This window comes from Podarcis bocagei (assembly GCF_964188305.1).
Source record: "Podarcis bocagei genome assembly, chromosome: 1".
Taxonomy (NCBI): domain Eukaryota; kingdom Metazoa; phylum Chordata; class Lepidosauria; order Squamata; family Lacertidae; genus Podarcis; species Podarcis bocagei.
In genome coordinates, this window is record NC_138125.1 from 47,245,373 (window position 1) to 47,272,241 (window position 26,869).

The 26,869-nt window shown below is 47.9% G+C and overlaps 1 protein-coding gene across 3 annotated transcripts in view; it reads right to left on the reverse strand.

The window, feature by feature from the left end:
• Positions 1-26,869, reverse strand: part of PAPLN (papilin, proteoglycan like sulfated glycoprotein) — a 64,018-nt gene that overhangs the window by 9,859 nt on the left and 27,290 nt on the right. The window contains exons 10-22 of one of the 3 annotated variants that reach the window (XM_081190451.1): positions 26,120-26,243; positions 25,448-25,574; positions 24,177-24,242; positions 14,946-15,153; positions 13,384-13,560; positions 11,764-11,920; positions 9,085-9,171; positions 7,856-8,129; positions 7,635-7,752; positions 5,208-5,337; positions 2,696-3,344; positions 1,592-1,729; positions 686-810 (exon numbers count right to left, since the gene is read on the reverse strand). In XM_081190451.1, coding sequence (XP_081046577.1) covers positions 686-810; positions 1,592-1,729; positions 2,696-3,344; positions 5,208-5,337; positions 7,635-7,752; positions 7,856-8,129; positions 9,085-9,171; positions 11,764-11,920; positions 13,384-13,560; positions 14,946-15,153; positions 24,177-24,242; positions 25,448-25,574; positions 26,120-26,243 — 2,380 coding nt within the window. Of the gene's footprint in view, positions 1-685; positions 811-1,591; positions 1,730-2,695; positions 3,345-5,207; positions 5,338-7,604; positions 7,753-7,855; positions 8,130-9,084; positions 9,172-11,763; positions 11,921-13,383; positions 13,561-14,945; positions 15,154-24,176; positions 24,243-25,447; positions 25,575-26,119; positions 26,244-26,869 lie in introns of all 3 variants that reach the window. The other 2 variants (XM_081190450.1, XM_081190452.1) reach the window with 2 other exon arrangements.

Consider the following 26,869-nt stretch of genomic DNA (forward strand, 5'->3'; position numbering starts at 1 on the left):
AGAAATTGAAAAGTAGCTCCTCCCAACATGGCTTAATTAGAGGTGGATGGGAAGGAAAATCAGAGACCTTGCTTACAAAATACATTGCAAAATTATGATAGAGCAGAACTCCCTCAAAGACCTACCACCACAGAGAAGACAGGGCTAGAATAGAAAAGATGTTGCTCATTCAATCAACAGAAGATCGAGAGATGCTAGTGAAGTTGTAGATGGATGTTGATAAAGTTGTAGACAGGGTGCTGGCGTTTTGCACCTGTTTCGCCCTGGCAGTCCAAGTAATAAAGAGGCCGCTGTTTGCCCCCAATGGGGCCCTTTTACTGGGGCTTGCAGGTAGCACACTCCCAAGGTAGTTTTCTGAGCTTCTTTAGTGGTCTAATCTCAAAGCCTTGATATGTGTATTGATATTCAATTTCATAGAGAATACTATTTATTGGCTTAAGCTTAAGAGACTGATTTGCTGGCATCACAGGGTTTTATTAAACTAACTTTTACTCAGAGTAGATCCATTAAAATTAATAGGCCTAAGTTGCCTGTGGCCACTCATTTCAGGAGATACAACCCATAGCATTTTTATTATACCAAACAGATTATTATTACAAAGTTGGCATTTTCCTTATGCCCGGCTGTTTCGATTGAGAATATGGACAAAGGTAGCTCAAGTATTAAAACAGAAACAACGCATCACCTTTGATCCTCAGAACAATCTTCCTGTGCTCTACCCTCCCATTCGAAATTTTGCACATGTAGGTCCCAGCATCCTCAGCTCTGAGCTGGCTGATCACCAAGGAACTGTCAGACTGGTAGGTATGCCTGCAGGAGGAGAAATGAGAGCATTTGACATAGATTGCAGACGAGCTATAAAGCAGCAGCAAATCCTGTTGGCACCCAATGCCTGTTAACAGTAACTTTTTATTTATTTCTCTACTGGGGCAGTGCCTGGTGGAATCTTAAACGATGTGGTGGACTTCTGATCAGTTTTTCTAGTAGTTGAGTAGGTGGGGCCCAGTGAATAATGCAAGAAAATGCACACACATGGGGAGGGGTGCTTCATTTTCATGTCATGCACAAGAGCCACAGAAGTCCACTTTGCTCAGTACGTAATTTTTTGCACTGAGCTGTCTGATATCAGTCAATAATCTTTAATACTAACAGTAATCTCAGTTCTCTGAATGCTGCTGGTCCTTTTCTAACAAACTCGGCACTATTCACACACACAAGAGGGGAGGAGCAGCAGGCTTGAGGGAGCCCCAAAGTTTAAAGAAGTACAAAGGAATCTTTAGAAAAATCCTGTGTGGAGCAGGGCGGGGTGTGGAATATAAAGCCAAGGCAGTGAGCAGTGGCTGGTGTGTGCGTCAGAATGGAGTGCAGTGGCTGGAATCCCAAGCAGCACTCCACACTGCAATATTCTGTTGCAGGCCACATATAATATAGAGAGAGCTTCTACCGCTACTCATCGAAATTGCTGTGTCCAGGAATTCTAAAATATAAGACTCATGTCAAAGTCCTCCACTCACCCAAAAGCTTCTGTGGTGTTAATAGGTTTCAGTAGGGTGGGTTCCACCACAGGGGTAGGTGCCAGGGTCAAGCTCACCTGTCAGAGGACACTGGCCGCCCATCCTTCTGCCATTCAACTCTGGAGAAGCGGGAACTTCCTGCCTTACAGAGAAGACGGATGCTTTGTCCCAAGCCTGCCTCCACTGCTGAAGACTCCGAACCATCCAAGAAGACCCTGAAAGACATACTGTAGTTATCCCAAAGTTCAAAGGCTGCTCTGAAAGCACAGGGTGGGAAATGCATAACTGCTGATAAAGAGAGAAAACACCTGATGCTTTTGCAATACTGTCTGGAGTAACTAATAATAGCATTTTACCTACCCCTGTGGATCCATGTTAGGTTGGAAGCAGTCTGCATGTTGCTAAAGCAAGGAAACAGTGGGAGAAGAGTCTTCTGCAGACTGAGGAGACAATGCAAACCGACTGGGGGAGGAAGTTAAACCTGCTGCATCACATGCATACCAGACCCAAAATTCATAAAAACACACTTCTCTGGAAGACCAGTTCTTGATCTAGAACAATCTTTATCTAGATGAAGGGCCAAACCATGTTGTCACATCCAAATGCCTATCTTTAGAACAGGAGTGGGGAGTCTTTGGCCCTCCAGATGTTGCTGCACTACAACTCCCAACAGCCACAGCAAGCCAATGGCCAAGGAAGGCAGGAGTTGAAGTTCAGCAACACTGGGAGGCAGCAAAGATTCTCCATTCCTGCCGTAGTGTTCAAGAGCTGGGGCCTTTTAGTTAACTGTCTTTTGTTATCCAAAAGGCCCCAGTAAGAGTTTGAAGTTACTCGCAATAACAGATTTTAAAAGACCACGGCTGTCAGGCATTAGAATCCAGCACGAGTCAGGAGAGATACAGCTGACTACAAGTCTGTTAGCAGACACAACTCATTCACATCCCTGTGTGAAGTCAATGGTTGTGGGTGTATAAAAATGAATGCATGGCCACTGTAAAATTTAAAAAGAAAATACTGGTACTGGGTAGCTCACATTTCCAGGGGGTGGAGGGGATTACTCCTGTGTCAGGCTTATATTGGAATCCTTTATGATAGGTTGTCTGTCCTCACCCTGCAGCAAAACAATCTCATGCTGCAGAAAACAACTCCTAGCAGAGAAGCCTGCTATTGCAAAATATTACCTGTTTAGAGAATGAGGGAAGGAAGAGCTTGCTGAGGTTTGGCGCTCAAATCCATTCGCTACTGATCCATCTGCTGCAGATTCTCTCCTCCACCCTACATGCTCACGGTGAGCCGTCTGCCGCCTCTCAGAGTGTCCAGAGACCACAGTTTCCCCTAAACCATGAAGGTGGTTTGCTGGATCCTTCCTTCTTTCCCCCATCCCTTGCTGAGACTCAGGCAGGCTATCTATAGTCATGGTCCTTCCCCAGCCTCTCTCCCCATGATGTAGCAATGAGTGAGTTTCTGAGCCAGTGTGAGAATGGAAAGCCCCACGTCCTCCTCCTCCTCCTCCTCCTCCTCCATGGCTATGACTCGTGGCTCCTCTTGCAGGCTGCTGTTGGTGCTGCTCCTCTGCAACTCCTCGCAGGTGAGAACTAGAGTGGATGTTAGGAACTGCAGCATGGTGGTGGTGTACCACATCACTTCCACCCACTGATCTGTGGCAAGTTTTCATGCACTCCTCTTCAGAAGCAAAGTTGTTGTTGTTGCCGTGGCAGCCCCCATACCAGAACCGATTGCATTTCCCAACGTCATTTACAAAGTACCAGCGCGTAGTCCAATCTGTGCAGGGGCCATGGGCGCTGGGCAGCAGGCAACCGATAGGATAAGCTAATAGGAAATGTCAGGAGGGAAGCAGTTGTTATAGAATAAGCAGATACACAAATCTTCTTCTGACCACATCCTCACTCAGGGCTCACCCACGCTTCTGTTTGTCCCATGCCTAGAAAGCATGGGTCTGAGTGATTTCCCCCTCTGCCCCACTCCTTTCCCATGGAAAACCCGCTCTTTAGTGTTAAATCAGAACAAATGTCAATCTGGAGAAAACCCAAATTGCCATTTGCTCTGAATGAGCTTTAAAGAGCAGGTGCCCCGGGGCGGGGGGAAGCAGCAGGACAAGAGCAAGTGTGATAAGCACGAAGAGCAGGTTTTCCAGGGGCAAGTGGCAAAGTCATTTGGAGCCACACCTAGAAAGCACAGGATAAGTGGGAAACTTCTCAGGCCCAAGCTTTCTTGGCACAGGACAAGCAGATGTGTTCACGAGCCCCAAATCACTCTTCGTCTGTAAGATGCTCAGTAAATAAACCCAGATGACAATATGGTATCAGGAACTTGAAGCCTGCTATCAACCCTTGCTCATTCACTACAGGTTGCTTAGGCACAGCAAAACTATTTTCTACTGTGTGATTTTGTTGTAGTCTTTTTCAAGAACTGTGTGTACAGCTAGCACAAGTAAACAATAAAGTCAGATGTGTACTAAAGCGCAGACCAGTCCAGGATAGACTGTGCAAAGAGTGCTGCCCTATTCATGGCGCAAGGACAACTGGAGAGTGTTTTCACTCTGGGTGGAGGCATCAGGTAAGAAGCAGTGGGATAACCACACACTCTCTCAGACTTGCCTACCCCTCACCACATACCATTCCCATCCTGTCACTACTGCCCAGGTCTCAACTGTTGGAAAATCATGCCAGCGTTCCTGGCACAAAGGATGCTATGGCAGTACAAAGCAGTCACTGGAAGCTTAGATAAACGAGTCTGGGGTTGGAGGGGTCTCCTGTCACAGTATTCTGCCTCAGCACCTGAAAAAGCCTAGCAGGGGGCCAGGTGTTATGAGAGCAGGTGTAAAAAAAAAAGGCAGCAAACATCATTTAAGATCAGATATATTTTAATTTTTTTAAAAAAAAATCAGTACCATTTTCTAGAATTCTTTTGAGAAAGCTGGGACAGTTAATTTAAAATAATTTGCACTTAAAAGTTTGCATTATGGATTTGCCCTTAGAGGGGAGTCAGGATTCACGTTATCAGAGGCTCAGTTCTGTCTCCGTATCAAATGGCGCTGCTCACAAAACCAGGCATTGTGCTTCAAGGGTATGTGGGTGAGCACTTCTAGGTTGGGCCTATGCCCATCACAGCTTGCAGAAGCCAACCAGAAGTAGCCGACTGTGATAAACAATGCAGCTTTGAAAAAGACGGCAAGGTGCCAGGTGGCTTCAAGGCTGCAGTCGCTTGGTCCCTGCCCCTGTTCATGCTGTTTTCCTTTCTGGGAAACTGTGCTCGCCAGCCATTCATTCTTCAGGGTAGCTGAACAAGAATAATTCGATAACAGAAATGTGTTAAGTGATTCCTTCCTGTCAGGAACACTGAATGCAGAAGCCCCATAAAACGGAACTGAAATGGTACTCTGCTTATTTAATAGGCATTTCTTACAAAACCAACAGAAGTCAGAGACTGGGATCTTAAGGGTGAATTTCAGACCAATTCAAAATTCTGGCCAAGGGATTGCTATTATTATTATTATTATTATTATTATTATTATTATTATTATTATTATTATTATTATTATTATTATTATTATTATTTGGATAATGGATTGTCTACATCCTTTTTCATGACACTGTAAGCTATAAAGTGTTTCTGTTCACGTTGGCAGAAAACAATGGGCAAGCCACCTTTCAAAACTTAAGCATCGCTTACGTTGGCTGGGTCTATTGAGGCATCCATCCCCCTGAGGCCCAGAAGCAGAAGCAACGTTGTCGTAGCAGCAACCGTAAGTAGAAACACGACACTCCTCCGCTGGCCTCTCCTGGGACAGAACTCGGCTTGCCTTGGACAAAGCCAGAAGTTACTGAGATGGTCTCATTACTGAGATGGTGTAAAAGATCTCATACCACAAAACCAAACCCATAAACAAATCCACAGGAGGAGATAAGACCAACCATCCCTTTTTAAACACCTGATGGGGCAACATTGGCAGGTAATGAAGACATGCACCATAATGTTTCTCTTTGACTTGGTATAATTGCCACTAACAATTATAAGCAATATTGGGAGCAGGGGAATTGTTTCATAAGCTGTTCCAGTGACATGCTAAGGAAAAGAAAAATCTTTTTTCTTCTTCTTTTGCTTCAGGCTTGTAAAGTTGACCCCTTGCCTAGTGTGAACTAAATGGGGACCATCAGCTCTGACAATACAGGAAACCCAAGAGTCTGCCCACCTATGAATAAATTGGATGTTTCTCCAGATGGCCTGAGCAGCTGGGCAAAGCTCCCACCCACTTTGTTCTCAAAACACCCACCATCAGTATCCCTGGGAACTGAGCCCATGCACTTTGCTAAAAAATGCAGTAGATAATTAAGTGTTGCAAATGCAATCCTCAGCCACTGGAGAGGCTCCTACTACTGCTTGTGCTTAGCAAAGCAGCTGGGACAGGATCCAAGCATGATTGCCAGAGGCAGCTGCAGGCCCAGAAGTGGTTGAAGGAAAATAAGGAAGAAAGTAGATAGACAGATAGATCTATCTACTATCTATCTTGTATATATTGTGGTGTTTTGTGTTGATTTTGTTCTGTGAACTGCCCTGAGACTTCTGGGTATATGGCGGTATATAAATACAATAAAGAAGGAAGAAAGTAGAGGGGCCATGGCATCAGAGCTAGGGCTAATGTCCAGGGTGCCAAAAAGCCAAAATACTGCTTGTGAGTCCAGAATGGACAATGGGATGCTACAACTCAGTGGCTGCTATCTGAACAATACTCTAGTCACCCACCACTGATCTGAAAATTTATCTCATACTATACTCTGCAAGCAATCTGGTTCATCCAGTACTTCTGTTTATTTCCTGTGAGATACAGATCCCCCTGAAGGTCTAAATGTTTATCATTAACTCCAGAGAAACATTTACAAAATGTTGTGCTTCAAATACTAACCCAACTTCAATGGTGTTTCTTGGGGCATTATGGACTGCACAATTACGGATTGGGCAATATGGTCCCTATATAATACTGAGCTGTGAACCAGAAGATCTCAAGTGACTTTAAGCAAGCTAGTCTTCCTCTCTCTCACACACCCTACCTCAATGTGTAACTGACCCACTAGAACCAAGTGTGTGATATTGTGGGGGGGGGGTAGGTATTACCGTAGTATTATTACTCATTACACGATGTATGCATTACAATCACAACGTAACTGTAATGCCTCAAAGTCATCGCCTGAATGAAGGGACATATTTAGATCCCTGAAAGGAGAAGATCATCACAGGTTTAACTGAAAACCAGAGCCAAGATCCAAAACTTCTAATCTAGCGCACTGTTGGTATAATACAGTATAAAGTAAAGATAAAAAGGTAAAGGACCCCTGGACGGTTAAGTCCAGTCAAAGGTGACTATGGGGTTGCGGCGCTCATTTCACTTTTTAGGCCGAGGGAGCCGGCATTTGTCCAGACAGCTTTCCGGGTCATGTGGCCAGCAGAACTAAACCGCTTCTGGTGCAACAGGACACTAACAAGTGCCAGAGGGCACAGAGCTGCTGTTTACCTTCCTGCCACAGCGGTACCTATTTAGCTACTTGCACTGACATGCTTTCAAACTGCTAGGTTGGCAGGAGCTGGGACAGAGCAACGGGAGCTCCCTCCGTCACGGGGATTTGAACCGCCAACCTTCTGATTGGCAAGCCCAAGAGGCTCAGTGGTTTAGACCACAGTGCCACCCGCAGTATAAATACTGACTACTGTTGAATTATTTCACCTAGAACATCGGGCATAAATCTTTCCTATGCTTAGGTGTACTCTGCAACATAATAGTGCATTAGTGGTAGATTTATACTGGACTGACCACACATCATTCTGCTTTACTGTGAGGCTTCTCCAGCCTTATTACATTATTGTGTTACAATGCAACAAAAGCAGGGGAACACCCTCTACCCCACCACTGGTAGAAAAAGTTATAGGATTTCATTAGGAAGATGCAGTATATACACTGATTGGAAATGAGGCTGTATGTCCGACCCAAAGCATTTGAAGATGCAAACAGTATTAAAGCAGGATTGCGTATAACCACCCAGGTACCATCATGAGTACAAATCATTATGAATTCACAACAAGAAGGATGTCTGGAGTCATCCTTACTGTTGGAGCAGCAACAGCAGGTTCATTCCTGTTCACATAAACATCACTGTAGTATTGTGGGCACCCTTCCTTGTTTGGCCCCTGAGAAGGTGATATTCCATCAGGACAGCACCCATACCTATACCAGGGGGAAAGAATGGAAATCAATATTGGTGTAATCTGTTCAAACAGATTTGCTGTCTTTGCTGGCAGATTAAATGGATTTAACTAGCTTGTCTTACCTGCTCTGATGGCAAGTGTCAAATGGGCAGCCTTGCCCAAAAGGACCAGCGGCCACAGTCTGGCCATCTGAACAGCAACCATGAAGGCTCTGGTTGCAGTCTTGAACTTCAGTTGTTGAGGCAACATTTTGATGGGAATTGAAGTGGCGGGACGCTGAGGATCCTAAGTAAGACTCCCATTGAAGGGGCAAGAAATTGGAGTCATGATCTCCATTGGGCTGGACTTGGTGATGAGTAGTAGAACCAGCCTGGGTTATTCTTTCATTTGCAGAAGCTGAAAAACATAATATCTTATGGCATGTACCCACAGTTACAGGATCACGTCTAGAGTTAAGCCCAGATCTATGGTTATATGTCAGGGCCTCTCATTCTGTCCTAGCAGGACAGGCACTTTAAGTTGTATTCAACTCATAGTTGACCTACTGAAATTAACCACCACAGCTAACTTAGGTCCTTTTATTTCAATAGGTCTACTCAGAGTGGAAAAAAAGTTGAGAGTGACCCTTTCATAGAAATTCCTCACAGCTGCTTTTTGTTCCTGCATTATATTAGGGTGTACAGGGTGATCTTCCATCGCCCCTGTACAGATGTGCTTGTGTGTCTCAGTCAAGTGTCTCTGATTTTCTACATGCTAAGGGTATGTGGCTACTGTCTGGCCCTGTCCATTTTGGGGAGAAGCCCTACACACATTTGAAACTGGCCTCAACAACTATCAGTATGCAGGATCAGGCAGCATCCCACCAGGATAATGAACCCCAAAAAGCTTTCCTAACCCAGGGTCCCTCTCAGAATCTGCCCTAGAAATAACACTGAATAAAGCAGAATTCAAAAACAGTTTCACATTCCTTAAGGAGGGAGGGGTGTGAGGCAAAATTTCAGCTGGACCCACTGCCAGGCATTGGAGATTAGCAAGATGTGTGGTGGTAGAGGAGTGGTTCTGGGCTCCTGGGTTAGGAAAGCTTTTTGGGGGTTTGACTCCCTACCTCCATGTTTACTACTGCTTTCTTTTCTAAGAGGCATACCATCATTTCAGAGTCAGGAAAATGAAAGACAGACACTGGCTTGGTCCAGGGCCCATCTCATTTCCCATCTTTCCCTCAGAGAGCTGTACTCTACATACATATGGGCCACAAAGACTCTTAACTTTTTGTAAAGCTATTCTAAAGGAAGGTACAAAAACTAAAACATAAACATTGGAGAAAGAAAGCAAAGTTCAGGTAGTTTCAAACCTATGGTGCCGAGGTCAGGATTGTATCGGGTCAGTGAGGTCTGGCGGTTGACATCATAGCCTGCAGAGTCTTGCATACTGGGAACCTCTGCAATGAGATTAGTATCCGTAGGTTAGAAAAATGGAACTAAGATCAACATCAACAACTGGGAATACCTAAAATCACCTGTGTCTTCAGCAACTAGGTGAGCAGAGCAGAGAGAATTGTTCTAAATTATCCTCTAACCCAAAGAAATCCTGCTCTCATGGAAATCAGTGAAAGGAAGCCTCAATTATATGTTTTTTAATGTTGTGGTGGGGTGGAGGGAATGGAACTTCAAAACATGTGAAAATGAAGCTGCAAAAAATCACCTCTGCAGGCTTTCACACCCAGGGTTTGAGATGTGAGATGTTGCTATTATGAGGCAAAAATGCACCAACACAGAAACAGAAAAGTAAGGGGAAAGGACTTACTTTTATTACACTTTTGAAACAGAGAAACACCAATTGCTGAGTCTGTATGACTTGACATTGGGGGCAGATTTTAGGGCAGTCTCAATTGAACCAATCAGATGCTGTTCTGTACTGCTTTATGTGGTACCATAATATTAATTGATTTCATTAAGAAGCAGACTAATAAAGATGTTGAGCTTTTTGGGGGGGGGGGACACACACAAAGTTATTGACGTTTTTGAGCTATTTTTAAGGAGGATTGGCACAAACGACACTGCCGACATGGGTTGCCATACGTCCGGATTTCCCCAAAAAATTTTGCCGGGAGATTATGAACGTATGGCAACCCTAATACAGTGGTGCCTCGCAAGACAAAATTAATTCGTTCCGCAATTCTCTTCGTCTTGCGGTTTTTTCGTCTTGCGATGCACGGTTTCCCATAGGAATGCATTGAAAATCAATTAATGCGTTCCTAGGAAAACCGCCTTCAGACCAGGTCCGGGGACAGTCTGTCCCCGGACCTCTTCTGAAGGCTGGGGGGGGGGACAAGGGCTTTTCTTCCCACCCCCAGCATTTTAAAAAACCCCGGGACAGCGGAGGACTTCTCCCCTGTCCGGGGCGACCTTAAAATGCTGGCGGGCGGCATTTTAAAATCGCCCCGGACAGCGGAGGACTTCTCCGCTGTCCGGGGCGATTTAAAAGCCCCTGGGAAGGCAGGCGGGGGGAGCAAAGACTTTCGCCCCCGCCAGCCTTCAGAAGAGGTCCTGGACCTCTTCTGAAGGCTGGCGGGGGCGAAAGTCTTTGCTCCCCCCGCCTGCCTTCAAAAGCTGTCCGGCCCAGGCTTCCCGGACCTTTCCGCCAGCAGCGGCAGCGCTGCCGCTGCTGGCGGAGACTTGCCGGCATGCAGAAGCCTGCGCGCAGCGCGCCCAGGCTTCACGGATCTCTCCGCCAGCAGCGGCAGCGCTGCCGCTGCTGGCGGAGACTTGCCGGCATGTCGAAGCCTGCGCGCAGCGCGCCCAGGCTTCGCGGATCTCTCCGCCAGCAGCGGCAGCGCTGCCGCTGCTGGCGGAGACTCTCCTGCCTTCAAAAGCCGTCCGGGATAGCAGGAAGCGCTTCCCTGCTATCCCGGACTGCTTTTAAAATGCTGGCGCTGGGGAGCAAAGCCTTTTGGCCCCCGCCAGCCTTCCTGGACCTCTTCTGAAGGCCGGAGGGGGGCGGAAAGGCTTTGCTCCCCACCGCTAGCATTTAAAAGAGGTCCCCGGAGATTTCCCTATGGGCTTTCGTCTTGCGAAGCAAGCCCATAGGGAAATTCGTTTTACGAAGCGCCTCCAAAACGGAAAACCCTTTCGTCTAGCGGGTTTTCCGTCTTGCAAGGCGTTCGTCTTGCGGGGTACCACTGTAGATACCCTAGCATATCCAGACAATAAACCTCTTGCTTTTCTCATCATTGTTCTGACAGCTTCCAAAGTTTGATTAGGTATATGTAATATGTAGCCAAAAGAGTAGAGATGGTTCACATGCATTGAAGGAAGAAGTTCCCAGGGTCAATCTATGGCATCTCCTTTTTTCTTTTTCTTCTTAAAGAGCAGTTAGCAAAGAAACAGAAAGGCCCGTCTCTTCATCAATAGGTATGAAAAGGCCCGAGAAACCTCTAGACCAGTGGTTTTCAACCTGTGGGTCCCCAGATGTTGTTGGACTACAACTCCCATCACACCTGAGCTCTGGCCTTGCTAGCTTGGGGTGATGGGAGTTGTAGTTCAACAACATCTGGGGATGTTGAGAAAGGCTGCTCTAGACCTTGTTGCTATCCTGATGACATCTCAGTGATTCCAACATTGAGCAGGGAAGACCCAGTCTGCTGCGGCCAGCTTGGAGGCTCCTAGGCCCTCTTGCACCGCTGATGACATAATTTAATCCACTGTATAGATCTCTGGAGGGGCCCATACACAGTTTATTACTGGGTCCTCCCACCGTTGGCTGCAGCTCTGACCATCTTTGGCTCAGGCCCCCAACTGATTTCTCCCATGGGTCAACGGGCCTTTATTTAACAAAGAGAAGACGTTGTCCACCCATGGTTTAGGAGCAGCAAAAGAAAACAACACCCAGTGCTGAATCTGTTACGTAAAGGTGGTGGTACTATGCATTCTAACAGCACAGGTGTCCAAAAATGGATACTGGGTGGGAATAGCACCTTAAAAGGAGGAAAAGAACCAAGGGGCGTTGTGGACAGCTAATAGCTTTCACTTACGCTGTGGCAGATGACAGGGCTGGGTGTTGCATGTTCCAAGCATGGCTGGTATCTGCGGCTGAATGGCCCGGCACATCTCATGGTTGTAGAACTTGGAATCCCCGTCTGCACACATGACCTGGCGCGTTCGGATGCCTGAGTCACAGCTCTTTGAGCACTAGATCACAAAGCGCAAGCCAAGTTATTAGGGGACTGTAACCCGAGGGAGTAACGTTACAAGAGTAACACTATCCTGAGAGAGTAACCCTTTGAGTTTCTGGTAGCAGGTGTTAATACATGAATTTTCAGGTAGTGAGCAGGTAACTGCTAGTAGGTTGCAGGCCTTGGTGGGAGAATAAAATGATAAATGGAATATTTTTTCTTCAGGTCATTGGATAAGTTAGTCCCAGACAAACTGACAAATTATGTTGGCTCCAGTTGTATCTTCTCTATACTTTACAGTCAAGTGGTATGTAAATTTTATGAAATAAGCAAATTTCCAGAGAAAGTGATAATGTGAGCATGATTCATTCACCTGCACTTTCCACAGGCATGTATGGTCGAGCTGGGCTATAAATTATAATGTCTGGGTTGTCTCTTAATACAACAACTTTACCTATTGACCATGCTTGAGGTAATCTCATTCTCACTTTAGTTTCCATTATTCCAGAAGTTCAACAAAGGCTATGTTGATGCAAACAGGTCTTATAAAGGGGTTGTCCACACTGGAATTTAATGTGTGGATTTGAAGCTGTTTATGTCTCTGTTTTTCTTTCCACTGTCCACACAACATTCTCCTCACCCAAACAAAAGCCCACACTTCCCCCCTGCTAAATTTGGATTTCCGTAATCCAGAGATAATCTGGTAATGGAAGAAAATCCAATATAAAACTCCATGTTACCCAATTGAAGCTCATTGTGCAAGCAGGTGTTCTTTTCAAAGCATGTGTGATGTCATTTCACTGTCACACCCCCTACTTCCATTTTCTTTGCACAAAGGCAAAAAAATCAGCCCGCCTTTTTCAACTGGTTGTTTCTGAAGGCAGCTAAGTGATATTTTTATTTTTAAAGGGGTTCATTTTGTGCAGAGCTGATCTTCTACAAAACAGCTGCATTAAAAATAAACACAAAATTTACCCTTGCAGGTACAAAAGGTAGGAAAGGAAAGGGGCAGGAAAGGAAGTTGCAGCCTTTCATGCAACCAACTCAAAATCATTGCTTGGCTTGGAGTGAGATTTTTGTTTTTAAAATAATTATTTATTGTATTTTGTGCCAATCTTGTATAAAAATATAAGTGGGCAAGCACAGGTAAATAGATATCTGTGTTTATGCCCTCAGTGGTCCTGTGGTAAGCGGAGAAGTACTCACTGTCGGGACGGGATAACACACAGCATGAACATATTCCATCAAAAACCACCCACTACTGTAGAATGAAAACACTGAGACAGATTTCAAGTGCATAACATGGGAAACATTCATGTGTGAAGATGTACCTATGCATTAATGCCCTAGTGTGGAAATGGCCTGAAAGAGGCAGCAGAGAGGAGATGGGCAGCAATGGACAGATAAACTGGGGTATAGCAAAGTATAGGTACCTTTTTTACCTATAGCAAAGTAGGCAGAAATTGTTGCAATGCTTACCAGTCCCCAGTCTCCAATATGCCAGCCGATCTCTTGGATACAATTCTCACCAGTGCAGGACTGGGTGTGTGAAGGTTTTGGTTGTGTCAAGCAGGCAACTTCGAGAGTCCGAGTGCCCAGCTCCGACATGCAGTTTACAGTCCGGGTCTGAATACCTTCCCCACAACTAGCTGTGCACTGTAAAAATAAAATAAATGACAGTCACTGTTGGTTGGGCAGTGATTGGACAGTGTTCTCGAAGCTACCATAATGAGTTTGACCAATCTGCGGGAGGCAGTGGAAGTCAGGAGTGCCTGGCGTGCTCTGGTCCAGGGGGTCACGAAGAGTCGGACACGACTAAACAACTAAACAACAACAACATCTATTGCATTTATTTGGTCTGCTCACTCCACATTTTGAAGGCATCATTTCAAGTTAAAAGTTTTCAGAAATCCTCTTGTCCAGAAAGAGTAATTCAGTGTGTGAGATGTGCTAAGGTTAAGCTTCCTCTGGATGGGAAGAATAACTCAGAGGTGGAATTTTTGTTAATATTCATTTACATGATACCTGTCATATACATTTATGTACCATATTTGTTGTGTCTGTGTACATAAGTGTATGTATACACTACACTACACATGCATACACAAATGTGAGAGTTAGCACCAATTTTAAAAAACTCTTTCCTACTAGCCATTTTCATACCATCCAATTGTGCTACAGTGCTGTATAGAATACATAAATTGAAGGTATGCCTACTGAAAGAGCTTTTAATTTATCCAAAATATAAAAGGTAGGAATAATGCAAAAATTAGGAATAGGGATCAAGGAAATTGTTGTTTGGACCACCTAATTTCCTGCTTCCAGACTAACATACTGATTGAAACATAATTATACTTTGGTTTTGACATGTCTGCAAATTTTGCAGTACATGGGCAGACCTCCTCCCCAATAAACACTGCATTCAGTGAAGGGTTCTCAAAATTTGAGTAAAAACATAAATTCATGAATTTAGCAATGGCTGGAAATAACAACAACTAGCTGCCTCATGAGGCCAGTCTGGTGATGGCTCATGGGGATGTTTCATGGAAAGCAATTCATAAAATACACACTTCAATAAATGACAACCAATTATCAGAGATGGAGAAACAAGCGTGACTAAAATAAAGCTTTGCCAAATAAATACATTTTGGGAAGGAATTCAAAGAATTAAGTATTTATATTGGTTTTATACCAATTAAACTGTCATGGCTTGCTCCCCAAATCCTGGTGAACATCCTCATAATTATGTTACATAGCACTAGCTTCTTTCACAAAATTACTATTCCATGTTCTTTGGTGAGAGGGAAGGTCTTTTCAGTCTGTGTAAGCCTGAATTGTTGATTTCTCTCAAGGCGGAGAGAGAGGCGGAATCCACCTCATGAGCAAAGAGGCACAGGCAAAGTGATGATACACGAGGGGAGACTCAAGAGTGCGAAATGGGAGGAGTAGGTGAGCTTGTGCTTTCTTTTCCTCCTCAAGCCACTGAGGTAACCAGGCTATACCGTCTATATATGTTCACTGAACCTGTAGGACAAACTCACCTCAGACCAAGGCCCTGTGGTCCATGCTGCACACTGACGCATGTTGCAAGGCTGTGTGCTACGCGGCCTCTCTGTCAAGGATGCGCACTCGGCATCATCCACAGCATTTTGAGAACCCGGTCCGTGGTGGGAGACGCAATAAACGGAACGAGTCTGGGTGCCTCCTCCACAGGTGGCAGAACAAGCTCCCCATTCCCCAATCTTCCATCTGTAAATACAGAAGCAGCATCTCTCAAGAAACCAAGAAGCCAACGTTGGCAGCAAGAAAATCCACGGGACTAAAGGGAGGCTTACCACTTTCAAGTAATTGAATTCAAAAAACAATAACTTGGGTGACAGCGAAAAGTATCTAAAAGCATTTAAAATGGTATGACCGCAGATTAAAAGATGATGGTACTAGGAGGAATGGAATGGATTAAGAGGATAGTTTCAGACTGAATGGCTAGAGGATGCCTCAGCGGTGGAAGCTGTTAGGTACTGTGGAAGTCTCTCTCACAGAAAGAAACTGGACTGGCTTTGATAAAGCAAAGGTGCACTTACTGTTGAGAAAAAGCAAAAAGTCATATATACTCCAACAAAGGATAATCTCCAAATTCTGAATTATGATAACCTTTCTTCTGTGACCTATCTTTATTTTTCATTATTAGAGAAATGGTCTGGGGGGAAAGTGTTAAGCATTCTACTGATTCTTTGATGTGATTCGGCATATGGCATTTTTTGGGCAAGGGGAACCCTCTGGAGACTGCTTACATATTTTCCAGTGACCTGTCTAGTTTGACACCAAGACTAACAAAGTTTTCTCTACCTAGACCTGACATTCCTGAAATAAAATGCTTTTCTATCTGCATCCTTTGACATTAAACCCTCCCAACCTTCCAAAGAACTTCCGTCACAAAGTTGACAGTAGCAAGATCTATATTCAGAAGGAAAATATTGTACTTGCAATTAATAGCCATTTGTCTATACTGAGCAGTAATGGACAATTCAGTCCTCCAAGCTGCAGTAAAATAAACTCAACCCATCACAGCAGGGAAGGAGACCCAAAGTGATGCTATGCAAGAGTTTCCTTGAGACTGGAGGTCAGCTTCCCAAAGGAAGTCTATTGATAAAAATAAACTCAGTTGGCAGATGATCAATCTAGTCAGCTCTGTTATCATGGCCAGACAACACACAAAAAAAGACTGCAAACTAGAAACACTGTCTGAACATTTTTCTTGGTCCTAGATGCCAGGAGGAATTTTGCCTGGTGCCACCCAGTGGCAAGTGCTTTTATGATGTAATGGCCAATGATCAGTGCAATGAAATAAAATTTCTTCCCCATCCTGAGAACAGCATAGGATAATTTTAATGCAACTTCTTCTTCATTATATTATTATTATTATGTCACTTTACCCACAACTTACAAAAACAATATAAACACTAAAACCAATTACAACAAACACAGCCAAACACATCTACACAAACACATCTATACAGATAAGTCGGTTCTTACAGATCCTGCCCTAAGAGGCCACAAATACCTGAAACCTTTCAAATTAAGGGCCCAAAGCCCAGGTAAAAAGGCTATTTGGTGTCTACAAAATAGATAACTGTCAGGGCTGCCACTCAGTCCCAGCTCACATAGGACCACGTTAGCCAGCGTTCAGGTTAAAAGAGTCTTTATTGGATTACAGCTTCCATTTCCAAACTGCAATATGCAGCCCTACTTCTTCTAGGTCAGACCGGCGAAGACCCGTCTGAGTCTCCGCCTCTAGCACACCAGCTTAATACCCTAGCCTTGCTCCACCTCCTGCGCCTTTCCCTCCGTCTCTGGGTCCTTCTGCCCCCCGGGGTCTCCTTTTTCCTACTCTCTTCTGACGCGGACCCCCCTGACCCTTCCGCCTCCTTGCGGCGGGCTTTGGGACCTGGTTCACTCTCTGGGCTGCTTACTGCGCCAGCTTCCGCTACATTTGAACTTGGCGCGCGCGCCCAACTCTCAACCTTCCTCTTGATCGTTTCGTCGCTCCCCGAGGTGGGCGTGACTACTCCTGACTCATGCCCTCCCTCCTTCTGAAAGCCTCCGGAACCCGATATCTGGTCCCCTTTCTCCCCGCTGTTCCCGTCTGGGTACGTGGGTCCCAATCTCCAACTGCTGCTCTCTGATTCCTCTCTGGACCCTTCTTCCTGGGGTGTCCCCCTGCTTTCCCCCCTTGCTCTGACTGCTGGCGCTCCCTTCTGGGAATCCTCGGACTCACTGGATAAGCTCGGCGATCTCGGTTCGTCATCCCCACTCATCTTTCCTTCGTATTCCTCCCCCTCGCTCTCTGTCTCCTCCCTTCTCTGCGTCTCTGCTTCTGAACCCCTGACATCCATCCCCCCCTCGAAGCCCCCCCTTCCCCCCTCCCCACTTTCAAGGGTGGTTGCAGGGTGCTCCATCATCACAGGAGTGAATGCCGGATACAGTGCGCTCCTCGTTGCTGGCCGCCAACTGAAGACCTCCGAGTCTTCCTCCTCGCGTTCGTCAACGGTGAGCTGCTCCGCCTCCATTTCAGTGCCGCCGTGCTCGAAACCGAGATCCTCCCCGCACACGTCCATGTCAGTCTCTGCGTCGGTCGCTTGACCTGGCATCTCCAGCCACCTCCGGCGCCACTGCTCCTCTGGCCGATCGTCCCACCAATACGAGGTGTCGGACGCCGAACCCTCCGGTGACCCCTCTGGGGAATGTGTGCGCTGTGCGGGCTCCCCGTCCGAGTCGAAGCCATGGAACGTGCTGGAGGAAAGTGTGGGCGTGAACAACCAGTCGTCGAAGAAGCCTGCTGGCATGGGTCTGTGTGGGAAAAGGGCATGAAACTCGTCCTTGAGCAGGGGTTCCTCCAAAGCGTAGTCTGGCACCCAGCTATTAGCACTAGCCCGGGTGCCCTCCCTGGCTAGGAGGTATTCCACTCCGTCTTCCCCCCATCTGGAGTCCAAAATCTCCGTGACTTCGTTGATGGGGTCCTGCTGTGACAATCTTCCCGCCTCCGACCGCTCCTGAGACGGACTCGGTGCTGTTCCTGGTTCCTGGAACCTGTGAGGTGTCCTGTAGGGAGTGAGCACCGACCTGTGGAACACCGGATGCATCCTGGAACCCTCCGGGAGCACCAGCCTGAAAGCTACTGGGTTGATCTGCGCTTCGACTTGGTATGGACCGAGTTGCTTGTGCCCCAACTTCTTTTTGGCTAACGATCTGGTCGGCACTGCGTGGGCTGCCAACCAGACCCAGTCTCCCACTCGGATCTCTTCGCCAACCCGCCTGTGCTTGTCCGCTTGCACCTTGTATGCGTGCTTCGCTAGCTCCAGCTGCCGTCGGAGTTGATCGTGGACCTCCTGCAACTCAGACGCGAAAGCGTCCGCCGTCTGCGGTTCCCCTTCCCCCACTCTGTCCAGTCCCGGGAAGGTTCTGGGATTCCTCCCATTGTTGGCGAAGAACGGTGTCACCCCTGTGGACACGTGCTTCGTGTTGTTGTAGGCGAACTCGGCGAGCGGCAGGTAATCCACCCACGTCGCAGGCTGTTGATTGGCATAGCATCTCAGGTACTGCTGCATGATGGCATTGACCCTCTCCGCTTGCCCGTTGGTCTGCGGGTGTCTCGCTGATGTCAGGTTGATTTTGACGTTCAGGAAGCCCATCAGCTTCTGCCAGAAATTCGAGATGAACTGGCGACCGCGGTCGGACAGTATAGACCGCGGCAGCCCGTGCACTTTGAACACGTGATCTATGAACAGTTTGGCTGTTTGTTCTGCCGTGGCCACCTTCGCACACGGTATGAAGTGTGCCATCTTGGTGAACAAGTCCACCACCACTAGTACAGCCGTCTTGCCTCTCGAGCTGGGTAGATCCGTGACAAAGTCCAGGGCCACCCTCTCCCACGGTTCAAACGGCGTTTGCAGCGGTTCGAGCAGTCCCGCCGGTGGTTTGTGCACCGGCTTGGCCCTCTGGCAGGTGTCGCACCTCGCGACGTAGTCCGCGACTTCCCCTCTCAGTCTGGGCCACCAAAAGTCCCTTGCGACTAATTCCACCGTTTTTTCCGTGCCAAAGTGCCCGGCCGTGGGTGCGTCGTGCAACTGCTGCAGTACCTTGGCGCGAAGTTCATCTCCAGGCACGTAGATGGCCCCTTTACGTAAGAGCAAGCCGTCCCGTATCTGGAACTCGTCGCTCTTCGCCGTGCCCTTGTGCACCTCGGCCATCTTCGCCTGCGCGGATGAGTCGTCCTGCAACGCCCGCCGCACCGCCTCCAGGTCTACTGTGGCCGAAGCGCACGCCCACGCTGTTGGCGCGAAGATGTGCATGGCTGCCGCTGGCGTCGCCTCTTCGAGGTATTGCGGTTTTCGGGACAGTGCATCCGCCATGATGTTGGTGTCGCCTGGGACGTACTCTATTCGGAAATCGAAGTCAGCAAAGAACTCCGCCCAACGTATCTGCCTCTGGTTCAGGAACTTCGCCGTGCGCCAGTGCTCCAGATTCTTGTGGTCCGTGCAGACCTGCACCGTGTGCTTGGCGCCGATCAGGAAGTGCCTCCATGCTTTGAATGCTGCATGAATGGCAAGCAACTCCCTGTCCCAGATGGTGTAGTTCTGCTCCGACTTGCTGAGCTTTCTGGAGTAGAACGCTCCCGGTCTCCAGACCCCCTGTGGGTCCCTCTGCAGCAGGACAGCTCCCACTACTCTATCGGACGCGTCTGTCTCTACCCGCATCGGTCTGCTGGGGTCGATATGCAGCAGTTGCTCTTCCGACGCGAAGAGACGCTTGAGTGCCTGAAAGGACTGCTCTGCCTGCTCCGTCCAGATGAATTTCTTTTTCTTGGAGCTTAGCGTGTCCGTAATAGCCGCCGTCTGCATCGCGAACCCTTTGATAAACTTGCGATAGAAGTTGGCGAAGCCGACAAACCGCTGGACCTCCTTCCGGTTGCGCGGGCTCTTCCAATCCAACACCGCTCGCACCTTGGCGCTGTCCATGGCTAGCCCCTTGTCCGACAACTTGTAACCCAAGAAATCCACCTCCGTCGTGTCGAACTGGCACTTCTCCAGTTTGGCGTACAGTCTATGCTGCTGCAACCTCTCCAGCACCTCCCGAACGTCTTGGTCATGCGCTTGCTGCGACTCGGAGAATATCAGGATGTCATCCAGAAAGCAGACGCACTTCTTGTAGAGGAGTCCCGCCAACACATGATGCATGAAAGCTTGAAAACAGTGAGAACCGTTTTGCAATCCAAACGGCATCACTCTGTACTCGTAGGTGCCCAGAGGCGTGAACATGGCTGTCTTCCACTCATCGCCCTCCCTCATGCGGATGAGATTGTACGCCCCTCGCAGGTCCAACTTGGTAAACACGCGTCCCTTGCGCACCGTCGCCAGTAGGTCGTCAATCCTGGGCATGGGGAAATCAGAGGGCTTGGTCATCTTGTTCAAGAGGCGAAAATCCACCACCAGCCTCTTTTGGGGCGTGTCCTTCTTCTTCACAAAGAAAACAGGACTGCCCCCTACTGCCCTGGACTCCCGGATGAAACCGCGCTCCAAATTGTGATCTATGAACTGTTTGAGTTCCTGTAGTTCATCCTCAGACATGGAATACAGCCTCCCCTTCGGTAGCGTCGCCCCTGGTAGGAGGTCAATCTTGCAGTCATATTGCCTGTGCGGTGGTAACTTGTCTGCCTCCTTCTCGCAGAAGACCTCCAGAAAGTCTGCGTATTTGTGGGGGACTGCTTGCAACGTTCCCAACTGCAGTTGTGATTCCTCCTCCTCTCCCTCCTGTCCGGGCAGGATGCAGTGTTCTGCGCAGTAAGAGGAGCCGAAGATCAGCTGTCGCTGGTACCAAGCCAGTGTCGGACTGTGCCTGTCCAGCCAACTCATGCCCAACACAATGGGTGTGTCCGACAGTCGTGTGACGTTAAAACTGATGACTTCCCTGTGGTTGCCAAGGCGCATCACCATTGGCGGCGTTTGCTTCACCACCTGCCCCCCCAGCAACTCTCTGCCATCCACTGTGACGACTTGCAGGGGCAGAGTGGCCGGCAATAGCTGTATAGCGTGCTGCTCCACAAAATCCTGTGCTATAAAGTCTGCGTTGCTTCCAGAATCCACAGAAAGCGGGACTTCGATAGTGACGCCATCGGGCAGCTGGAGAGATGCTGTGAGTTGCACTACTGGTTTGGGTGGGAGGGGGTCTGTGGGTTGCAAGATCGCTGGGGACTGCTTCAGTGATGCGTCTGGCTGGGCCCCAGTGCCTCTGTCTCCAGCCAGACATCGTCGTTTCCCTGCTGGTGTTCGCTGTGTTGCGTGGCCGCTTTCACCGTTGCGGAGGCTGCAGTGTGCTTGGAGCTCCTCTGGGGACACTCTTTCGCCAAGTGTTGAGAGCTGTCGCATATATAACACTTCCTGGTCCCTCTAGGAGGTTTAGTCTTGACTGCCGCCGGTGCAGGGGCTCTGGTAGCTGACTGAGCCCTGGCTCCTCCCACCTCCATAGGTTCCACTCCCCCTCCTGGCGGAGGTGTAGATTGCGCACGCGTAGCGTCCCTGGGAACGAAAGAGAAACTTCTCGCTGCTTCGCGCCCTCCACGTCCTTCGTCTCTGCACCACGGACGTTCTTCCAGCCTCACCCCCACAGTCAGCGCCCTTTGGACCACCTCCTGCGTGCTCCGGGGCCTCTCCCCCCTCGCAATTTCGTCTTTAACAGCACTGCTTAATCCCTCCCAGAAGAGGTCTCTGACTGGGGGCGAATCCCGGTCCCATTCCAAGGCACTGACCAGCGCAAAAAAGCGGGCGTGATACTGGCGTACGCTCGCCCTCCCTTGTTTCAGTCCATGAATCTCCCGTCGGGCAAGATCCACGTCAATGGTAGATAAAAAGCACGCATCCATCGCTTTGATAAAGGCATCTGCATTCTGAAGCGCCGGATCTTTATCCCTCCACAAATTGCGTAGCCACGCTTTAGCATCCCCATGCAAATGGGATAGTATAAACCCCACTTTCTCTTCCTCATCCCTAAAGTCTTTCGCCAGCAGTTGCAGTGCGCACATTACGTCTGCTCGAAAATTGGGGTACTGTTGTAAATTCCCATCTAAGTGAGCCACAAGCCCTCCTGCTCTCCGTGCCAACCCAACCCCCTCCGGTCTGGGTCCTGGCTGCCCATGCTTAACCAATGCTTCAAACCTGGCGTGGAGATCTCTGTAGGCGGCTGCCGCATCCTCCTCCCTTTTCTTGGATGCCTGTACCTCCGCGTTCAATTGGGTCACTGCCTGTTGCAGCGCTGAAATTTTCTCTGCTTCCGTCATCTCTGCCAACCGTTGTGAGCTCGCTCCCAAACACCAATTTCCTCCTCTCGCTGCTTCTGCCTCCGCTGCGAGGTATCAGGTGTCCGAAGCTTAAAAGAGACGGGTCTTACTGTCAGGGCTGCCACTCAGTCCCAGCTCACATAGGACCACGTTAGCCAGCGTTCAGGTTAAAAGAGTCTTTATTGGATTACAGCTTCCATTTCCAAACTGCAATATGCAGCCCTACTTCTTCTAGGTCAGACCGGCGAAGACCCGTCTGAGTCTCCGCCTCTAGCACACCAGCTTAATACCCTAGCCTTGCTCCACCTCCTGCGCCTTTCCCTCCGTCTCTGGGTCCTTCTGCCCCCCGGGGTCTCCTTTTTCCTACTCTCTTCTGACGCGGACCCCCCTGACCCTTCCGCCTCCTTGCGGCGGGCTTTGGGACCTGGTTCACTCTCTGGGCTGCTTACTGCGCCAGCTTCCGCTACATTTGAACTTGGCGCGCGCGCCCAACTCTCAACCTTCCTCTTGATCGTTTCGTCGCTCCCCGAGGTGGGCGTGACTACTCCTGACTCATGCCCTCCCTCCTTCTGAAAGCCTCCGGAACCCGATATCTGGTCCCCTTTCTCTCCGCTGTTCCCGTCTGGGTACGTGGGTCCCGATCTCCAACTGCTGCTCTCTGATTCCTCTCTGGACCCTTCTTCCTGGGGTGTCCCCCTGCTTTCCCCCCTTGCTCTGACTGCTGGCGCTCCCTTCTGGGAATCCTCGGACTCACTGGATAAGCTCGGCGATCTCGGTTCGTCATCCCCACTCATCTTTCCTTCGTATTCCTCCCCCTCGCTCTCTGTCTCCTCCCTTCTCTGCGTCTCTGCTTCTGAACCCCTGACAATAACAATAAAGCCGAAAAGCCCCCTTATTGTGTTGCCACCCTCCGGGCCTCCTGTGAAGAAGGCACATAGAGAAAGGCCTCAGATGGCGATCACAGGGTCCAGGTTAGTTCATGTCAGGAGAGGTGGTCCTCAAGGTACTGGGGTCCTGAGCCACATGAGGCATTATAGGTCTGAATTCAGCCCAGAAACCAATCTGTAGTTAGTGCAATCATGCCAGAATTGGTGTTATATGTATGGATCTCCCTGCTTCAGCCAACAATCTGGCTGCAAAATTCTGCACCAGCTGCAGTTTCTCAACCATCTTCAAAGGCAGCCTGAGTAATCACAATCTAAAGGATACCAGTGCATAGACATGAGAAGTTAGGCCGTCCCTGTCCAGCTCCCGTCAGCCCCAGCCAGCATATCCAATGGGAAAGGATGGATGACCACAGGTCAGCCACTCCTAGGTAGGCAAAGCTCCATTTCCCCAGCATCTACCACACCCTATCATGATTTACAGAGAACAGCCAAAGCCATAAGCAGCCACTGAGACCGTCACCAAGGAGGAAAGCTCCTCTAAGCAATCTAGAACAGTGGCTTTCAAACAATATCCTTAAGAACCCTGGCATGAGCATAGCCAGGATTTTTGTTGGGGGGAGGCTTTTCCTAGGGGGGCAGAACCTCAGATTTGTATTGATTTAGGAGGCAGCTGCCCCCCCCTGCCCCCCCCCGGCAATACCTATGAACCCTGGCACTCCTCAGAAACTTGCCCTGGGTTCTTTGGTGTATGGCTGACCTTAAAGACAGCTTATCCATTATTAGCAAATTGGTCCTGCGATGTGCAGCCAATGGATGCAGTCTGGGGGCACGCACTCAGTTTACAGTGGGCATTGGTGAAGCTCCACAGGAATGGCCAGGATACCACATCATCCACATGAACTGAATGTGCAACTCAGAACACAACCCAGAGTTCCTTGGCAATATGCACGAATTTGTCCTGCACAATTGAAAAAAGTTTGAAGACCACTGTTGCAGGTGGGGAAAAGGGAAAGAGGAACTGAGCAGGGCCTCTGCAATCACTTTCTCCTTGTTACCTCTTTGTTTGTAAGCTCCATGCTGTGTTGCGGCTCCATGCTCCCGGCAGATAGAGGTAAGATATCCTTTATATATATAGAACAAAGATTTTAAAGCCAAAAGTGAATATATAGACATCTGGGGTTGCCTGCTACAGCATGACTGCACATTGTCTTTTAGGGCCAAACTAGACAAGATGTTGAAATTTTATTCATGCAGCCCTGATGTGTGTGTTGTTGTTTTTAAATAAAAAGGCTGCTATGGAGTTGGGGTCCAATTTGGATCAAGGCCATATGGGGGAGTGGCAGCTGACCCTTTCTTCCTGTACCAGTTCCCTGAAGCATCCCCCCAAAGTATTAGCCATGGAAGGTTTTCAGGTATCTTATTGCAAGTGTCTGCCCCCCCCCAATCTCCACAGCTAACTGAAGCTGCAAGAGTGGGAGGAAATGGAGATAACCGTGTGTGTGTGTGTGTGTGTGTGTGTGTGTGTGTGTGTGAAGTTAAACCCACCTACTTCTACCCTATGAACTCAAGTTGTCCCTCCTGCCCTTGCATTTAGAGACAACACGAAGAAATACATCAGTGATATATTCACAGATCTCCAATGTTTGGCTGATGCATTGAACTGGGTACGCAATGATGCAGATTTGTTTGTGCCAGTCTAGTTACAAGGACCCATAAAATGGCACACTGGAAGTTAGCTTTGGATCCTGAGAAGTTCTGAAAGTGGAAAAGCTCCACAGCCCATCTCTCTCCGCAAGGGAAGTATCATATGGCAATTTGAAGGGAAACCTTAAAATCTGTACACTATCCTGAGCATAAATCCCATTCCTATATAAAAAATTCAGTACCGGGACACAGAAAAACCATTCCATATCTCTGCAAATAATCACGTCCAAATAACCTCTGGATGAAATTAAAAATTAGTTCCCCACATAGGGACTTGTCACTTACCACCTGTATTCACCACAATGGCTGCTCTCCAGCATGACCCCAGCCTCCAACTTAGGTTGAAGAAGTTCTATGATCCTTCAGACTGAGGTTTTTGCCCTGTCCTTTTTAGCATTTTCAAAGATGCTAAAACCATTCCATAATAGCTTGTCAGCACAAAGAATTGTCTTGAATAACAATCTGTTTATCATCTTCATGCACATTAGGAGCCACAATTTCTCCTTATCTACGTTTCCAATGCATTAAGGGCAGAAGAGAGACACTGCCTGGGGATTTCAGAATTCCTAGGTTCATAAATCTAATGGTTCAAACCAGGCAGGGAAGGCAAATCAAGTCTCACCGTTTTGTCTGGGGACATGGCTGAAGGCCACAAGTTTGGTTATTTTCTGGCTGTGGTTTATCTCTGCACATATAATCTGGATATACTTCATTGTCAATAGTGCAAAAGACCAAGCGTGTCTGATAACCTATAAAAGAAAAACAGCAAAGGATGTTGGTTACCACCACTCATCCACAGCAGCAGTTAAAACTACAGAGAGATTAGAAACACTATACATCTAAGAACAATATAGCATTCCATCATCTTCATCGAACCCAAGAAGCAAAATTTAAATAGAAGGCTGTGTCCACACGAGAACATTCACACATATGTGGGTTGCTGTTTTTGTGTTGTCATCTTGTGTGCCTTCATCCACACATGACTGCTTTCGATTTTATGCCTGACAGAAGCAAGATGGAAATAGGGGGTGTGGCATCAAATGGCATCACTGAAACCAGTAGCTGCCCACATAATGCTCTTCAGTGTATCCACAGCCAAATGGTGAATGCTTTTATAATAGATCTCCTTCCCTTTTTGGATTTTCCCTAAATTGGAAAAATCCGAGTTTGCTGCAGGCTGCCAGTTGGATGCTGAAAATGGCATGTGAATGACAATGAAAAATTCAAGGCACATGCAGCTTCAAATCCACATTAAACTCCCGTGTGGAGTTAGCATCCTATGATAGGTCCTTACCTCCACCACACTCAGCACTGCATTCGCCCCAGGAACCATAGGCCCAGCTGTAGCCCAAGCTCTGCCTTTGTGTTGGCAGGTAGTATTCATAGTGTACCCCTTGGTTTGGCTCCTGGTTGATAAGCTGAAAAGGGAAGAGGCAAATAAGGTGTAATGCAAATAACTGCTTTCCTCACTCTTGTAGCTGCGTTGTCTGGCATTGGCCCAGTTCACCTCAAAAAGGCAGATGAGGTGGTAAAACCATTCCTGGAACTGGGCTTGTGTTCGCTGAGAGGCATTAATCCATGTGATCACCCATCTGCTGACTGGAATGCTACAGCTGAGGAACTTTCCTCGCTTCATCTGCTCTAGGTATGAACTACACCTAACACCCAGATCCTTGCCAAAGCACACTCCTTTTCTATCCACTGCTCATGTCCAGTTTGGGACTGTCCTCCCCACCCAGGGTCTACTTTATGCCTTTCCTTTTTCACAAAGAAGAGTCTTCCTTCAATTAAAAGAAGGAACTGCTTTCTTGCTGGGGAATAGGGCGTACCCCGCACCTCTTTTCGGCAACAGGCAATAATCTAAATGGATCTTAATGCACAGTTGCGTAGGTAACATAGATACAAGTTCTCTTATGTTCCACCTAAACATTAGGAAGAACTTCCTGACAGTAAGAGCTGTTTGACAGTGGAATTTGCTGCCAAGGAGTGTGGTGGAGTCTCCTTCTTTGGAGGTCTTTAAGCAGAGGCTTGACAACCATATGTC